At 54.5% G+C, this 18,187-nt stretch overlaps 3 protein-coding genes across 3 annotated transcripts; 1 reads left to right on the top strand and 2 right to left on the bottom strand.

Moving 5' to 3' along the window:
* Positions 1-618: 618 nt before the first annotated feature.
* Positions 619-2,673, bottom strand: NECHADRAFT_99605 (uncharacterized protein). Its single transcript, XM_003052520.1, has one exon. The coding sequence runs from the start codon at positions 2,199-2,201 to the stop codon at positions 1,098-1,100; it is 1,104 nt and encodes a 367-aa protein (XP_003052566.1). The 5' UTR covers positions 2,202-2,673; the 3' UTR covers positions 619-1,097.
* A 2,094-nt stretch (positions 2,674-4,767) lies between these two features.
* Positions 4,768-8,578, bottom strand: NECHADRAFT_59040 (uncharacterized protein; the record flags this gene model as incomplete). The annotated part of the gene is made up of 2 exons (XM_003052519.1): positions 4,768-8,101; positions 8,157-8,578. 2 exons carry the CDS (start codon positions 8,576-8,578, stop codon positions 5,167-5,169), a joined length of 3,357 nt encoding a protein of 1,118 aa, XP_003052565.1. The 3' UTR covers positions 4,768-5,166.
* A 5,673-nt stretch (positions 8,579-14,251) lies between these two features.
* Positions 14,252-17,014, top strand: NECHADRAFT_36534 (uncharacterized protein; the record flags this gene model as incomplete). The annotated part of the gene is made up of 3 exons (XM_003053027.1): positions 14,252-14,806; positions 14,882-16,341; positions 16,837-17,014. Coding segments are annotated over 3 exons (2,193 nt in total), but the record flags the coding sequence as incomplete, so codon positions are not given.
* Positions 17,015-18,187: the final 1,173 nt, after the last annotated feature.

Here is an 18,187-nt window from a genome sequence, read left to right as displayed (position 1 = left end):
TCTAGAAGGCTCCAGATTTTGATGTCATCGAATTAGACTGAGCCAGACTGCAAGTTCAGCTGTCCCCTACCCTCAGTCCTTTAATTATCATAAGCTCTGGGTTTCTAAAGCCTGTCATGTATGTTGAGAGTGGTGTGTCATGTCTTTGTGCCAGAGGGTTGGGTTCACAAGTGGTGATGCTCTAGGTTAGGCCATGTCTTCCACTACATACATCCCAATCGCCAACGAATGGACGCTTGATGAGCATAAGACACCATGATCATCAACAAAATTGAAGGTCTACAATTAAACTAGCTCCCATACCACTCACCCCAAATCGAGATACATATTCAAGGTGATTGCCCAACATCCAGCGCTATCTGCGCTTACAAGACCAACCTACCTCGAATCTCGCTTGCACACCACCATCTTCAGCGGTTCATGAAAAAAGTGGCTGCAGACAGGAGCCCTTCGCCTCAGGGAAGAATTCATACAGCTGAGACTCAGCTCGTCAGGATCACCAGGGGGGCTGAGACGACCAAGCCTCCAAGGGCGCCAAGCTGATGTGGACTGCTTGGAGGAGAGAGCAAGTCTCGCGTCTTAATTTAGATGTGAAACTCCAAGCCACAAGAATAAGCTGCAATCCGACGAATCATACCAAGCTGAGCTTGGGGTCTTATTATTATTTGAGTTTCTAGATACAGGTTCACCCGCTTCAAGATGCCAGGCGGCTAAGCAAGGAGCCCAATAATTCATGTCAAGAAGTAAGATGCGATCATAGTCGCGACAAGGTCATAGTCCAGAGGGGAAACAAAATCCAACACTGTCCGAGAAACCAAGTCATAATACTAAAAAGGGGCCCAAAGGCCATGGTCCTGAGACCTCACTGGCCAGGGAGGTAGACAAATATATGCTGCTCCAGTCGATTGCAGCCGTTAACTTTCATGTCGTATTGATATCAAATTCGTCCAACTCCTCTATGTCCCCAATGATCAAGCCATACCGTGCCCGGAACGCCCCTGCCTCTTGCAAATATCCATCAAATTGGATGGGTATGAAATGATGGCTTTTGTAGTAAAGATGCGAAAAACAGAATCTCATCCTAATCAGGATGCTGATCAGAAGTTGGATGAGGCGTTCACTTGCGTGGGCTGGTGGTAGTTGTCGAGGGTGGCTTGGAACGGAGAGCGCCCAGGAGCAGCACCGCCAGCACTGCCGATGCTGCCGGGCTCAGTCTTCTCGACGCCGTGGTAGGCACCGTTGGTAGAGTTGATTCCGTGGCCGCTGCCGTTGTTGGTCTCGTTGAAGTCCATAAGACCATCGGCCTCATCATTGTGCTTCTTGCGGCCCCAGATCCTCCAGGCAACAACAGCGAGAGCACCGACAACAATAGCACCACCAATACCGACAACGACACCGATGACGGTGTTGCGGGTCTTGGGTGACATGCCGGAAGAGCTGTCGCTACTGTCCCCGCTAAGGCCGGGAGTCGAGGTCGTCACGCTGGTTGTGGTCATGGTCTCCAGGTCTCCGTCGCTGTTGGTCCTGGTGACAACATCGATGAAAGTGGAAGTGACAGGCTGAGCCGTGGTGCGGGTGTTCTTCTCCTCGGCAGTCTTGCTGGGAGTGTCATCGTTGCTGTCAGTGCTGCTCGTGTCGTCGTCACTGTTTCCGCTGTTGTTGGAGGAAGATGTTGTTGTCGCAGGAGCTTCCTGCTGAGTAGACTGAGCAGAGTTGTTGTCTTGGCTGGCAGCAGGAGAAGTAGTGGGCTCAGAGTCATCTGCTGCTGACGACGCAGCGGTCTCTGCAGGCTTGGCGGAAGTCTTCTCGGCAGTCTTGGAAGTGGCCTTATTGGTGGGCTCGGCAGCAGCGCTGGTCTCCGGGTCGGGTTCAGCGGCGGAGGTTTCAGGTGCAGGATCGGCCTCGGTGGCAGACGGCTTCGAGTCGTTTGTAGGCTCAGAGGCTTTGGCGGTATCGGCTGCAGAGGTCTCCTTGTTGGTGTCCTCGGTGGGGGAGGCAGCAGCGGAATCCTCCTCCTTGGTGTCAGAGGGTTTGGTCTCTTCGGCAGCGGTAGTGGGATCGGCCGCCTGGGTAGGGCTTTGTCTTCGAACGAGTCGGCGTTCGTTCTGGTGAACCTTGTCCATATCGATCCATGTTGCCTGGGCGACACAGACGACGGAGAGAGCTACCAGGAGTAGCTGGAAGAGTCGTGTGGCGTACATTTTGACTGGTGAGGTGAAGAATGAAGAGAAGTATTAGACGGCAATGCCGTTTGGGTGGTTGAAAAGGTTGTCTTGTCTTGTCGACTCGATATGGTGCTCACTCAGCAGGCCAAGCTAAGATGTCAAACGCGTAAAAGCGTCGGGTTGCCTGCTGGTCCAAACCTGATACACACAATCCTTCTACCGGGGTCGGCGATGACTTTGCAGTAATATCAGGACAGGATATCGTTTACGGGGTGGCGAGCGAGCGTGTGGTCGGTATAAGAGAGATGCTATAGGTGACGTTCGTTGGGCGTCTGGTAACGAGAGTGAGGTCGATAGCAGACCTAGTGTGATGGATATTAAAACGATGGTGGGAAGAAAAAATAAATAAAAAAGAGGTTGCGGTAAGCGAGAGTATTGATTGAAGAAAAGAGTCACGAGAGGCGGGAAGTGGGCGATGAAGTAGCGAGAGACTTTTAAAGGAACAAGGGTCGAAATGGGTGTGAAGAAGAGGAAAAGGAAGAAGCGGAAAGAAAAGTTGGGTGAGAAAATGGTGAGAGTTCACTTCTCGTATTCCGGCGACAAGCGTGACGGGGGTTCGACATGGATGGAATCCATCTGGTGGATGAGGCTGTGCTGTGTTTGCAGTCCCGTCCATCCACGGGGGACCTGATGGGCCCAGGTGGCACTCGACGGGACCATGCAGGGGACCGGATAAGCACCAAGACCCTTCCAGCAGCAGAGGCTCACTGTCTCTGTCTCTGTCTCTGTCCGGGGCGCGTCCATCGAGACCTGGGCCGCGCCGCTGAGACCGCCTCCCGGGCCCCGAAGGGTTTAGCCATCGAGGGCGTCCAGTCGTAGTCGACCAGCTGCTTCAGGTTTCCCGCAACAGCATCAACGTCAAAAGCCACAGCGAGCCCCTAGTTCATTGGCCGCAAGAGATTGCCAGAGTCATCAGACTTTCAAAGTCTCTGACAACGCATTGAACAAAGGCCCAAACTCTCGGCCGCAGCAGGGTTTTACGTACGCGCACGCACGCACGTACACAAACGTTTTGTCCCTGACATGAGACAGGCATAGTCGGGCTTGGCGTTGAATAGAGGGGATTTTCCTAGTGGGTGAACAAGTGCCCTCTTTCTTTTTGTGGGTTTGACTTTTTCCTTTCTTGCTTTTTGAATCTCTACGGAGTGACCAATGATGGATGCCTGGTGGGTGAGTCGTCATCAGCAACTAGTCCAAGGACACACGAATTGTGCATGTTCATGTGCCGTAACTTGGATGGCTGCCTCTTTTGGCGGTTCGTTTCGCCCTACTTGAACTATTACAGTAATACACCGACAACACAAGAACAAAAAAACACCTGGTGGTCTCTTGGCGGATAATAAATGTCCATGCCCCAGAACCAAAAAAAAAACAGGTGGTTGGGTGTCCGTGGGATGGATGCCCCTAAAATAGCATCACACCCACATCCCACATCCATGGAACAAAGCCGTGCCCCGTCTCTCAGAGAATGAAAGGGCAAATCTCCATCTCCCATCTCTTCTAAGTCAACTCACCCGCTTCATTGTCGTCATAACCTCTCTTTACAGATGATCTTATAGCCCCCCTTCGCTTAGAATCAACCTTGTTCCATCTCCATCTCCCCCCTTCCCGCGCGCCAAATGAATGCTGCGCATCTGTCAGAGGAAAGCTTGTTCTGATGGATGTCTCTGGCCCGCATGCACTGAAGACTATGTAACCCCCCTGATTGCGCGTCTCGCGGGCTGTTTCTGCTGCATGCCTGTGGTGGGCGGTTTTGAACCACATTGTTTCGTCCCGGCCTTACTGACTGGCCTCGTCGCTAAACTCGGCCCATGCAGCAGTAACAGCATGCTTCTTTGACCTACAGCATGCCTCACGTGGATGGATGATATTCTCACGTTTGCCGTGATCCAGTCATTCCCTTCCTTCAAGCGTTGTCCAAGACCGGCCGCATGGTTGCATGCCTCGAAAGGAGGGTCCATGTCACGTCACCCGGACCCTCTGTCGATCTATAGTGAGGCTGTGTCTGCTGTCGGACATCACCAGGATTGCTTAATTTTTCTCTCTTGCTCACACTCACATTATTCATCCAAGGGGCCACTATGGATACATGGTCGCTTATTGCCCGTCCCGTTCCTTGGATTCTAATGCATATCGACATGTCACTACCCGCAAGCCGTTCTAATGCCAAGTCCCCTTTTGCCACACCTTGACAACTCACCAAAAGGGTCAAGTGACTTAAACTCTCTTGAATATTGCTATTGTTGAGCCATACAAGAAAGGACATATGACATGAATTAATATGCTAAAGTCATGCATTATTGAATAGATTTCGTCACAGCAGGTAGTTAATATTCTTCAGCCGGCCATCGAGTATTGAATGTCCATCGTCCGAGGTGGGTCCAAAAAAATGGAGTCTGGCATCTGCATCACGACCAAGTATTGCTTCCTTCATACATGCACTGAACCTTCTAGCAATGAAGAGACTTGGTCCTGGACGTCAACATAGAGCAGCAAACATCTTGTACAACATCAAACGTGACTTCTCATTGACTAGACCTGACTGGCGTATTCTCTCCGCTTCATGTTCATTAGATAAACTCGCCAGACCGCTACACTACCACGCTTTTCTTCTGTATGAGCAACCAGTAAAAGACGGCAATGTTGACTGTTAACAGGCCGACAACTAAGAGAAGGAATAGCTAACACAGATGATGTTGTCTCAAACAGTCCCGAAATGCCAAATGCAAATCCCTAATACAGTCCCTAGTTCCCGGAATGAAAGTGTACAACTCGAGTTGATGCGTGTGGACGCAGTGGGCCAATTCCATCACCCTGAGGAAAGGCTACCTATAGAAACGCCAAACGAAAACGAACTAAAAGACCCTTTGCTTCATGTGGTATCTTAAAGGGTGTAAAAACTTGAAAAAGGGAGCGAATAGTTAAACACTGTCCCATCTTATCAACCCCAGATGGGAGCGCCTCGATACGCGGGCGAGTTGTAGCTGTGGAGGACCCGGAATGGCGGGTTCTGTCCGTAAGCGGACCCCTGAGAGCTTGCCCTACGGTGGACGGGGTTCGTGACGTAGATGTCGGGATGCTGCTGGATCATGTTTGGTGTTCCGTAAACCACACCTGGGTTTTGTAACATGTAGTTCTGCTGCAGCTGCTGGTTGAGGTTGTATGCCTCGACGGGCGTCCATGCCTGCAGAGATGGCTGCGACTGATGCCGTACTCGTTGCTGGAGTTGTTGCTGCTGGATCTGCTGTTGCTGAAGCTGCTGGTGCTGAATTTGAAGTTGCTGCTGATGCTGCTGGAGCTGGATCTGCTGTTGATGTCGTTGCTGAATCTCAAACTGTTGCTGTTGTTGCTGCTGGATCTGAAGCTGCTGCTGCTGCTGTTGCAAGAGGGTGGAGTGGCTTCTTGAGCGAGGCACATTAGCAGCCTGGAATCCCTGAGGTGGCGCCGAGGCTCGTCGATGCTGCCTCACTTGGGAAGTGGTCACGACTGACTGCTGGACACCGGTGCTGGAGTAGGACAAGACTCGTGGCTGTTGAGCAGCCTGCACTTGCTGAGGGCCAGCATCCAGGGCCATGGCTTTGCTCCAATTGGGACTACGTGGCTCGGCATAACCCTGTGCCGCTTGCGTGGAATGGCGGCTCTGGAGTGTGGAACGACTGAGGTCTTGTGGCAACGAGAGTCTTCGGCTAGAAGTAGGATGGGACGAGTTGCGCGAGTGAGATGGAGCCATTGATCTAGAATGACCTTGCACCTTGCCCCGAGAGGGCTTTCCGCTTCTAGTCTGCATGCTCACAGGCGGCGAGGTCCTTGTTCGAAGAGCACTGTTTAGCTCGCTACGAGCAGGACTGTGAGGCGATCGACGAGTCTCTGACAGATTGGGGGCTGAAACGTTTGTTCGAAGGTGAGCCAGCTCAGGCTTATCTCGCCTGTCCCGCAATGCTGACCTTGGCATGCTTGCCTTGGTCGGGGAGCCTGAGTTGCTGGAGCTGCTAGAGTGTTTCCTAGGCACCTGACGGGGACCAACGTTGCGCGGGCTGCGAGTGATGCTTGGCTGGGTGGCACGACGCTCGACACCGCTTGTTGGGCGCGGCTGGATTGTCTGAGATGTCTCGGCCTCATGCTCTGCAACTGTGGCGACGCTTGGGCTTCGGGAGCCAAACATTTGAGCAAACGACTTACGCCATGAATGACGCCTGGAAATCTTCCTGGGGGTTTCCGGGTTGGCGCCTCCCGCAGCATCCTTCTGACGTTCAATCCCATTCTTTGGGTCCTGGTTTCCCTCACTAAGGATTGTTTGCAGAGTATCCTTGCTTGGCTCTCCCCGGAGACCAGGGGTCCGAGGCGTAGACTTGATCCCAGCAACAAGCCCACGCAGTTCTTGAGCAGGAGGCGGATTGGTCGGGTCTTCTCTCTCGATTGTCCGAACCTTTCGGACCTTGGGCGGCCCCTTCTTACGAGTGCCGCTCAGGAACCGGTATAGCTTGCGTCCAGTGGCATCATCGCTTCTGGTTGGAGAGGACAGCTGCGTCTCGGCGTGGTCATCGGTGATAATGATGGGGACTGGGACCTCTTGGCCGGACTTCGATGTGCGAACATCACTCTTGGTCGATGTCAGCGAAGAAAGGCGTCTCCGGCTTCCCAGAGCAAAGGACGAAAATGAGCGAGTAGTCTGGCTGGTCGGACTGGTGGGAGTGGTTGGGCAAGTAGAAGCCTCATCATCGGTCGACTGTAGAGGGACTTCGAGATGAATTGGGAGGCGATTGTGCGTCTGCGATGGCGCCAGAGAGGACGTACGGGTCGAGTTGGAGTCAGACGGGGAGCTGATGCCCGTGACATCAGAGTCGAGCCTGTCAGAGGTCATGGTGCTTCTCTCCGTTGCAGCGGATCTCAAGCTGGGTAGTGATCTAAGAGAAACATTGGAGCTGTAGCCGCTGTCGACCTTGGAGGCGGCCGGGCGAGTGCTCTCAAACGAAGGACATGGGATGAAGCCACTGTCAGTCCTGATCAGTCCTTTAAACATGTTGTTCTCGAGCTCCTGTTGGATTTTTTCCGGGCTGGGCTTCGCATTTGGATCTTCCCTCACATCCAGCACCTCGGCAACGGGGAATGAATCAGCATTCCCCTTCTCAGACATCTCGCTGCCGCATGTTCTAGGCTCTGCTGGGCCGCTCAATTGCTCGGCAACAGAGCCTCGGGCGGCAGTGACGGGCTGCCCAGACGTGACAGGCTCGCTAGGCTCGGCCACGTTGGGCTTCGCCAAGGTTGAAGGGTCGACCACATCATCAAAGTAGCCCTCGCGGGGAGACACCCACGCCGACTCAGAGACCCCTTGGACCTTGACGTCATCCTCAGGCACAGGAGTAGCCACTGGCGCTCCATTTGTGATACGCAGGGACCCAAATTTCATGCCACCCAGCTGTCGGTAGTCTGCCTCGGTTGGGGTCGTGACTCGCTCTGGAGATTGCGTCCTGGATGGGATTGAAGGTAGGGACATGCGCCGAACCAGGTCCGACTCAATTGAGTTGTGACGCGTCTGACTGGGGGATGGTGGATGACTATTGCGGAAGCTCGACTTGGCCGAGATTGGGTGGTTGGAATGGTGAGCTCTGGTTGCTACGCCTGGCTTCTGAATGGCCGAGCGCCGACGCATTGGCATGTACAGGGAGACGTCCGAATTAGTTCTGCTGATGGGCGTGCCTGCAGATTGGTTACCGTTGTTGGTGTCATCTGTCACATCCTGGCTGATCTCAGAAAGGCTCTCGAATGTGATGATGGGTTCGCTTGGGAGCTTTTTGGCGTTGAGTAGCTGTAGCTGTCTGCCCTCGGGGCTTCTCGTGTCGTAGCTGGCAGAGCCACGCAGGGCAGTCATTGGCATGCTACTCAAGGGAATCAGCTCTATTTATCGATACGAACGGGCGTCGTTACACAAACCTTTCGGCGCGCGTCAGGGAGCAATGGGTTCCGTCGTGGGCAATGGAGCTGGCCCTGGAGCGGTTGACCGAGCTTGGCATCCTCGGAGGCTGCTCTGACTGGACTGACTGTGAACGTAGGACGCCATTGCGCGGCATTGAATCTCGTCGAGCATCTCTGCACGTCGGAGACGACAAGGGACTTGGGACATCATCGACTGGCACGGCTATACCGATCCCAGCAGGCGCCACTCTCGTCGAGGATGCCTGTTTGGGAGGCGGTGGCAGCGAACCGACAAGATACGAGTTGGAGAAGTGCTCATGATGGGGTGTCACAGCAGTAGCATCGTATGGCAGACCAGCTGCCGATGTATAGGTGCAGACTGGTGGCTTGGATAGCTTCCGATGCCTGCGAGGGGCTTCGGCCGATTGGGTATTGCCCATTGAGCTGGCCTGCCTCAGGTCCTGAGCTCGTCTCGTGGGAGCTACCTGACTGAAAGAGGAGCAGCAGCAAAGGGCTGGAGGGCTCGGAGCGGGAGCGTGTGAGGCTCCCTCAACGAGTAAGACGACCGTTCACTGGCACATAAACGCCTCCATGCCGCCAAACAAGGTGTATTCTCTCGCGATCTGCTTCGCTCCCTGGGCGACGCGATGGATGGAACCTGCAAGGAAGAGGGCAATCAATCCGGATAAACGAAAGTGGGAGTGACAGGGAGAGGCTGAGGCTGTGGGTTAGAAGAAAGAAACGAGGGAAGAGCCTCAAAGCAGAGGAGCAGAAGATGAGGAGATATGAGAGATTGGGAGAGGAGGTTGGAGGAGGTGGAGCCGGAGTTTAAAGATCCATGAGCCTCTGGCGACGGATCAAGGTCGCAGGAGGGGAACTCCCGGACAAGCATGAGTCCATAGGAACCCTGGTGGTGAGGTGTGAGTGTGAGGGGTGAGACCAGGGGATCATGTCCAAATCCTGGACGGATCGAACAAGAGGAGGAACCCAGTCCAGCCACAACCGAGAAGGCCGCCGTATCTTCCATGTCGGGCCAAGATTTTGTCGCGTCGGTAGGAAGTATAGTATGGATGGTGTAGCATAGAGGTAGACGAGCGATGTTCGGAGGAGACGATGAGAGGCAATCGCACGTGTGTCCGTGTCCGCGTCTATCTGCGTCCGGAATAGACGAAGACAGAGTTTCTCAACCGCCCGGCACGGCTTGGAGCTGGGCTGGACTGGGATGGGCTGGGCTGCGGATCTGAACGCAATCATGATATGATGGAGGTGAGGAGAGGAGAGGAGAACCCACCTTCCTACCACCTACCTAGCTAGGGGAGGGGGAGAGCTAAGGCAGCTAGCAGATAGGTACCTCGACTAGGCTCGATGCTTCCGATCCCAATACGATTGCACCAAAGCTTCACGTTTCGTCAGCCGCCCGCCACGACTCGGAAAATGGCCATCTGCGGCGCCAAGGTTGCAAAAGGCATGGGGGAGCTAGACGAGAAGGGGTAGGTTGCCTCGTCCCAGGGGCTCACACACCAAAAATCAGGGAAACACCAAGCTGACCACGATATGAAGCTCCAGCTATGGACATGCATATGTTCGGAGCTCCCAGAGCTACTAAGCATCCAACTACTGGAGGTAGAGTTCTGAGCCGCAGCACACACTGCAGCACCCGGCTTGCAGCGGGCTCAGCGGACTCCAGCTAGAGCTCCAGTGGGCGTCTGGAGTACCTGATGGCTGTGGACGAACCATTGGATCCTCACCTAACCTCCACCCTCGTGCTGGGGCCACTCGCTGCTCTTCTTCCCACTTTCACCTCACCCGATGGAATGTCAGACCCAACTCAATCCGGTTTTGGATTTACGCATCATCATCACACGCGAAATTATGCCTTTCACCCCGTGTTCATCGCCATCTCTGGTTTCTCGCATTCTAGTCTATCCATCCGGGCAGCGCCGCGCCGCACCGCACCGCACCGCCATTGCACAGCGGTGTTGCGTTGCTCTCGTTTGCTTTGTTATTGTTATTATTACAGGGTATTCCCGCTGGCGGGCCCATCCCGGTCTTTCTCTCCCAACCTCGGAAGCCTCGAGAGTTCAGTTGCTCCGCTGGCTTCTTCTGTCTTGCTCGACTCGTTCCCGTCTCGCATCTCCCCCGCCGGACTTGATCGAGGCCATCCACCCGACCCGGGCTGACATGATGCTGTCCCACCATGAATGCAGCTTGGGCTGAGCTTACAGCGTCGCAGAGCATGGCAGCTTGTCTGTCAGAAGGAAACGAAACGCGCAAGCCGTCCGAGCACATTTGGTCGATACGATGAATGCTGTATGATCGGGACCGGAAATCCACCTGTTGTATCAGTAGACCGATACGATACGGATGCATCATGATCGCTCCATGCCGTCATCTCCCACGTCCAACAGTGCTCCACCCGCGCACCCACCACCTTGCACGCCTGGTCTACTATAAACAATGTAGCAGAGCGTTTCAGATGGGCCTAACCCAGGCCAACATACGAGCAGCCAGACCAGGAGCCGATACCGCCCGCTTGTCCATGGCGATGCGAGTTGGCAGTCAAAATCTGCTGCATTTGCCTTGGAAGGCTTCTTGCTACTTCGGAAAAAACCTGCTCACCGTTGCAATGATTGCACTCTGACATGCCATTGTTTATCGGCGTGTTAAGCCACGCCCTCGCCGTCTCCGTTGACTTCCCTTGTTGGTCGCCGAGCATGCCGGCACAAGTCCAGCCAGCCTCTGTGCCTTTGAAGCACAATTTCTCGTATGCACATTTCTGGGTGCACCGCTTATCACAAGCACAAGGCTGCCCGATGTTTCCGCCTCCCTCCGTGAGGAAAGACTACCACTGCTAGGAGACAACTTCGGAGACCGAACCGAAAATGCTAATGCGGGCGGCTTTGTGTTGGTTTCTATCTCGGCTCCACGGCTGTTCGGAAGTTTTGGTTCTGGACTACGCTGATCATTCTCTACGCGATACCAGCCGTCCGCTATCGAAGGCAAATCAGATCACCTACTGCGGCCTCATCAACACCAAAAGCAGCATTGATGAGAGCAATTGGCCCAACCTCTCGTGATTTCGATGTGCTGGATGACGTTACACGAAATGAGACTCCAAGTGTGGGGAAACTCTTGTCTAGGTTCAAGTCGAGCGGAGATATGGACCCATCGACAGGGTTCAGGCGCCGGAGCTGGAGATGCGGGCTTGATCATGGCATCCTTCCATCATGGCATTTACCATGGCTGTTTTCCTGTCAGCCAGGGTGGCACTCGATACTGTCCTGAAGCCAGGGCTCTTTGGATGTTCTGCCGGGATCGGTGATGCTGTTTCTCGACATGGATCTCGAGATGCCGTTCCCGGCCAGCGTTGGACCAATATCGGACCGGAACACAGGACATGACTTCCATCACGGTACAGGATCGGGATTTGCAGGTCCGTCACATCAAATTCTCCGGGATCGTCATGTAAGAGTTCTCGCCGGTCAAGACATGACAAAGTTTAGCTCCATGATTGGCCATGACGCCAGGACAGGGAACTCGTCAACTTCTCAGCCCGATACTGAGCTTACGAATTGTTTGCATCTTCACATGGAAAATCAGCTACAACGTCCGTACTTGGCTGAGACTTCTGCACCACCAGCGCGCCTTCTTGCGGCTTCTTCCCCTCAACACACCACGACGGGTTTGTTTATCCAACATACTCCCAATTGTACCTCAGCTGGTCTTCTCACAACGAATATGCAGTCATTCCGTCGTCTTTATCAAAGTTACCCTGCACCGGTCGAACCGCTTGGCGCCACGGCCCACCTTTGTCTCCAACCTCCGTGTCTGTTCCACATCGTCAGGGTCCACCACGCCACGCGCGAATATGCCGCGTTTTCGTCCGGAAACACAACAAGAACCGGGCGAATGGTTTAGTGGTATAATACTCCCTTAGCATGATCGTTCCACGACATCTGGGAGTGGTCCAGGGTTCGATTCCCTGTTCGTCCAGCCGTGGTGGTTAGATCCCATCATGTACCGCACTTCTCTCCGGGCGAATGGTTTAGTGGTATAATACTCCCTTAGCAAGTTTCTTTCAAAGATCCTCGCCTCTGGGAGTGGTCCAGGGTTCGATTCCCTGTTCGTCCAACTTCGGTGGTTAGAATCCACCATTGTCCACTCTTTTTTTTGTTCTTGAACAACACGATACGAGCATTCAAGTCGTTGGGTAAACTCTACAGTACACCCACGGCGATATTTTTTGCACCTAGACCAAACCTGGCACTCGGAACATGCTATTTCATTACTGCACACGTCTTACTGCATTCGACAAGTTCTGTAATGACGGAGACTGAAAACGGGATTGCAAACATGCCAACTCCACAAGAGCTCCCGCGTTTACTCATTCACCAATGACCATTGTGCAGCCGGCCTTCCCAACAATGACTTCGTGAACTCTGCCGGCCTCAACGTCTATACGTGAGCCAACTCCGTACGTCTGCTTCTGCGAATTCTCCTCGCGTGGGTACCACAAAGTCAATTCACCTTCGACGATCAAGTGGGTCGTCAGCGCAGCATGCGAGTGCGGCGGATAGTGGGTGTTTCTGCAGCCACATGTTAGAGCGTCGGCCTTGACGATGTCTGCAGCCACGGCAGTTCAATGCGAAGGCGAATACTCCGCAGGGCACAGTGAATTGGGCGGGGCATCAGCAGAGACGTACGGAGAGTCGCTCCAGGTGAAGACACGGTCAAACCCCCATGCTCGTACCTGCTCTTCAGAGTCGTTCCTGAAGCTCATGATGGCTCTTGTTTGCTCTGGTGGACCGTATGATCAGCAGCCGATTTGTTGTACGACACTTGTGGGCAGGGCGAAGACTGTTCCTGGAGACTATTTGGGATGAAATGTTTGTGTGTTGTCTGAGATTGAGGCCCAGGCCCGCAAGGCTGTGCTATCTTGTCACTTGTCAGCAGCCTGTTTGCACATTCAACAATCAACGGTGACGCTGATATTGGGTGGTGATTAAGCTATGACCTCACCGATGCTGTTCCGGAGCCTCGGCCGGCTGCGCCCCGCCCCGCCCCACTCGCCCCGTGCCGAGTTGGTCGTCCAGTAGAGGCGGACTCGGGCCCGTTTTTGATCTGGGCGTTGGCATGAATGGAAAATCTTTCATCAACTCCAGGTTATCTAGACTGTATCATCGACAGTGTGCTATACTTGGCCATCGTTGTCAGACAATAATCGACATGTACGCATGACGGCATTGAAAAGGGTACCTACGTACCTGAAGCCCAAGACAGCGACACAGCATGACACAGCCCCCATTCCACCAGACCGCTCTCGTCTCTGCTGCTGCTCCCTCATGTAGCAAACACGCAACAAAGAAGCAGTCATCAATAACCGACAGGGCATCGCCATGATCGCCCCCGTTTCACGGGGACCATTCCAGCAAACGAGCAGACCCCTTCTGCTCCCCTGGCAGATGTGTTCTCCAATCATGGCCTCTCCCCAGCGGAACCAAGCCTCCATCCCCCATCCCCGGGTGGCCCTACAGGGCCTCGGCCTCTGTCTCCATCCTAGGGCTGTGCTGGGTGCAGGGCGCTAGTGGCGGGCCATTGGCCGTGTTGGGTTGGCTCTTGACCCAGGCGAGGCTACGGCCACGTCCGTCTGGGTCGCTTCCTTTTTTCCCGGGTCCGTTTCTCTGTGTCTCTCCAGTCGGTGCCGCCTATCACACTGGCGTGCTGACATCCATGGGCTGGTGGTTGTTGATCATGGATCCTCTCTCTCGCCCTGACTCGCCCTTTCTCTTGATATCCCTTCCCTCCAACATCGTCACAACCGTCTGGAGACTCGAGACTTGTTCAGACTCTCCAGACTTCATAATCAATTAATTGCGCACTTGTTCCTCCCATAACTGGCCGACCGACGGGGAACCCATCTGCGCCAATGATCCCCGCCGTCTGATGCTCGTCCGGCCCCGACATCGCCAGCTGAACTCAAGGTTTCAAGGTCTTCTTGAACACCGCAGCTCGCAACCATGTCGCGCTTCTGCGGGCTCTTTGTACGTGACTCACCTCTCATCTAGCTTGTCCAGCTCAATCGAGTCAATCGCTGACCTTTGTAGCCGAGCCGTCGCCGGTCTAGGCGCGAGAAGCCCCAGCGCACGCCGACAATGTCAATATTTGGCAACAACATCCACTCCCTTGGCGACCTGGCGAATCTGATCGGAATAACCACCGTCGCGTCCCCGCGCCAGGCACACGGCTGGCAGAAGCAACCGCAACCGCAACAGAAGCCGAAAGCTCCCGCGACCGATGAATGCTCCAGTAGGAGTTCCGCCCAACCAGCCGGTCCCAATCCTGAATTTCACCTCAGCGTTGCCATGCATGAAGCCCTCAGCCGTATCTTCGACGAATTGCGCGGCGCAGATGCTCTCCTGACCCGAGCCAAGTTCGCCGAGTTTCTACAAAATGTTCAAGGAGAGACCAAGGTGGACCTGAGCAAGGACAATTACGCTCTGGGCGAGTTCCTCTACATATGGCACACATGGTCTTCAGAGGCTATCGCGCCCTTGCCAGAGAAGGATCTGTCCAAGCCTCTCACCAACTACTTCATCAACAGCAGTCACAATACCTACTTGGTCGGGAATCAACTGGCCTCGAGAAGCTCACCGGAAGCATACAGAAACGTATGTTGGATACCACACATCTCCACTCGCATCTTCACACATATGATCAGCCTTTACTGACTGGAAATCCTGCAGGTCCTTCTACGAGGTTGCCGTTGTATCGAAATCGACGTGTGGAACGGGGATGCCGTTGTTTCGACGAGCAGATCCAGGTCCCCTAAGGCGGACCACAAGCGCGGTCTGTCAGGTGAATCATTGCCCAACGCCGCCACGACAGTGCGAGAGGCCATCGAGGACTGGTCGGGCAATCGATCTCGTAGTGCCAGCGCCAGCAGTCGACGGGAGACGGAACCCTCCCCGCGCTCAAGTACCCACCAGTTGCCGTTGGAGACACGCGAGTCTGGAGATCGCCTTGATGTTTCAAAGCCCGCGCGGACTCGACAGTCGTTTCCTAAGAGCGAGCCCATCGTGACGCACGGATGGACTCTCACCACCCCTTGCGGCTTTCGAGAGGTGTGCAAGGCTGTACGCGAGGTTGCTTTTGTTGACAATGACCTGCCCATCATCGTCAGTCTTGAGGTACATGCCGATCCAGACCAGCAGGAGCTCATGGTTCTCATCATGAAGGAGGAATGGGGAGAGATGCTTGTGGACAAGCCATTCGAAGGCTGTGACCCCAGGTTTCAACTTCCCAAGCTGAGCGAGCTGCGCAACAAGATCCTCGTCAAGGTCAAAAAGGCCCCAGCGAAGATTGTCGTCCCACCCAGCACCATAGACTTACCTGCCATCTGCGCGAACGACGAAGATGCCTCGGGATCTGAAGACGAGGAGGCATCCCAAGGATCGGGCGCCTTTCTCCTGAGCACAAGCAGCAGCGCTCCTCCGCAGCCCAAGAGCTCTAAGGTGGCCATCTGTGAGAGCCTCGGAAGCCTGGCAGTCTACACACGAAGTCAGCACTACAAGAGTCTCGCAACCAAGGAGGCCAAGATTCCCCCTCACATCTTCTCCATTAGTGAGAACCGCATCCTCGAGCTTCATCAGAAGCAACATCGTGACATGTTCACCCATAACAAGGGTTACTTCATGCGTGCCTTTCCTGCAGGACGGAGGATTGATAGCTCCAACCCAGACCCAAGTCGTTTCTGGCGTGGCGGTGTTCAGATGGTGGCTATGAACTGGCAGAACTTGGACGAGGGCATGATGCTCAATGAGGGCATGTTTGCCGACGAGAAGGGTTGGGTTCTGAAGCCTGAGGGCTACCAGAGCTCCAACAAGTCTGCAGAGACCCAGAGCGAGGCCACTCCTGGTCGCACGATGAACCTGAGGATCACTGTCTTTGCTGGCCAACGCATTCCCGTCCAGGCCGGTGATGCTGCGGACCATAATCGTTCCGCCAGCACCATCCGCCCGCTCATCAAGGTGGAACTGCACGTCGACAAGCCAGACGATGTTGAACGAGATGGGCAGATGCAGGAGTACAACTACAAGGGCAGGACGAGGTCCAGCAAGACGGATCATCCCGACTTCGGCCCCAGCGGCTCGACGCTCGAGTTTCTCAACACACCAAGAGTGGTGGAGGAGCTCAGTTTTGTCAGGTGAGTTGCCAATTTCTTTCCCGCTGCACGGCGCTGTGCCATGTCCGTCCGTTGTCTTCCATCTGCCGTCCCCCCTCCGAGCTATTCCGTCGATACACCGCCGTTGGTCTCACAGGGCCGGGCAGCCTGCATCACGGGAGCGTAAGCCACCATGCAGAAGCGGCGGCCCGCCGTCGTTTGACCGAAACTTCGGGGAGTGAGTTGTCAGAGACACAAGCCGCTGCGGGGATACCGGTCCCCGTGTCCTTGAGTGAGGATCTGAGCTGCATTGTTCAATGAGACGGGCCTAACTCGAAACGCGGTAGTCGGTGCTCCAGGTCTACAGACACCGAGCTGTTGTCTTTCCCCTCTGGCCAGTGTCACATCTGTTCCCATAGCTCCTTGACGCCATCTCAACAGATGTGTTGTAGTTATTGGTTGCAGTTGAAGATATACACGCACGTTAGCTGCACAGGGCCTTTTGCTTGCATCATGCTAACGTCGCCTGCTTTTTAGGTTTAAGATCGAGGACGACTCTTCCAAGCTTGGCAGCTCGCCACTTCTTGCTTGGGCTTGCATTCGTCTAGACCGCCTGCGCCCAGGCTATCGATTGATCCGCCTTATGGACTCGACGTGTCACGCGGTGCCCGGTGGGAAGCTGTTCGTCAAGATTGACAAGACCTTTGTCGGATGAAAGCACTTCACCGAGTCGATCTGCGTCCCGGCATATGGAACCTGCCCTTGGTAGATCCTCATGCGCTAGACCGACTCACTGATGTCGTCTTCTTGCATTTCGTTCGCAGAGCAGTTTCCGAGGCCCGCTGTGAGGGATATTGTCGATCCTCATCCCTGACGTCCTACTTGCCACTTGATCATCCAACCTAAACTGGTGGGATCCCAACGGTGTCCTTTGCGCATGTGCCTTTAATTGCCTTTTGACTTTCGGTCCTGTTGAAAATAGCGGTGTTCTTAGGGTCCTTTCATCTTCAGCGTCCAATACACGCGCAGGTGGTGGAAACAGAATGACGGGCAGTTGCATCCGAAAATTGATTTGGGGCGGGGGAATCCGGCATTAGAATTAGACAGGAGTTCAGAGATACCCATGAATAGTGAATCTGATTGATGTTTTTCGCCCCCGGAGTGTCCTCAGAGTCCTCATCTCATCTGCTAGCCGCCTGGTCGAGGGGAACCCTCCACCGACTTTCAGATATCACAGACAGGAGTGAACCAGACTACCAGATGGCTCGCTGATAGGATCAGAACCAGTCTTGAGTGGCTTGCATGTCTTCTGATGACCCGCTGCAGGATTACATTGCGTGCATGATCCACGGCCAGATGCCCATTCGCAGCCTGGTTGCTTCCAGTAGGACGGTTCCAGCCAGCCATTGCGCACGCACAGCGGGCCGAGCAGGAGCGGGAATCCCGATCCTCTGCCATGCATTCTGTCATCTATCAACACACCACCGAGGTCGACCGAGTTGTCCTGGAGAGTGAGTGGATGAGTCGACCAGCAGCAAGTCGCCATTTTCACCCATGACGTCCAAGTTGCTTTTTAGTTCAAGGCTTTTTGTCCAGGGGGCATCAATAAGATGCGGTCGTTCTGGCCCTGGTCCCAATAATACTGTAGTCCAGGCCTCGCCTCTTCTAACCTCGAAAGCATATGCAGCGGTAGGGAGCACCAAGAAGCTTGGTTCACCCGGGCATGCTGCGTACACGCCGTTGTGGGATTCCCGCCGCGGCTCGTCTTCAACGGGCGCTGATCTCGACCCCTGCGCCTATTCCTCTCCTACTGGTCTCGGCTTTTCGGTAGATGTCCCAAGTGGCGGAGGGCGGTTGACGACATCCTGTTCGTCTAGCTCCCAATGTA

Source organism: Fusarium vanettenii, assembly GCF_000151355.1.
Source record: "Fusarium vanettenii 77-13-4 chromosome 3 genomic scaffold NECHAsca_2_chr3_3_0, whole genome shotgun sequence".
Taxonomy (NCBI): Eukaryota; Fungi; Ascomycota; class Sordariomycetes; order Hypocreales; family Nectriaceae; genus Fusarium; species Fusarium vanettenii.
This window is presented reverse-complemented; position numbering and strand designations above follow the sequence as displayed.

Excerpts from the sequence above, each read along its gene's own strand:
- NECHADRAFT_99605 (XM_003052520.1), bottom strand. The coding sequence starts at position 2,201 with ATGTACGCCACACGACTCTTCCAGCTACTCCTGGTAGCTCTCTCCGTC.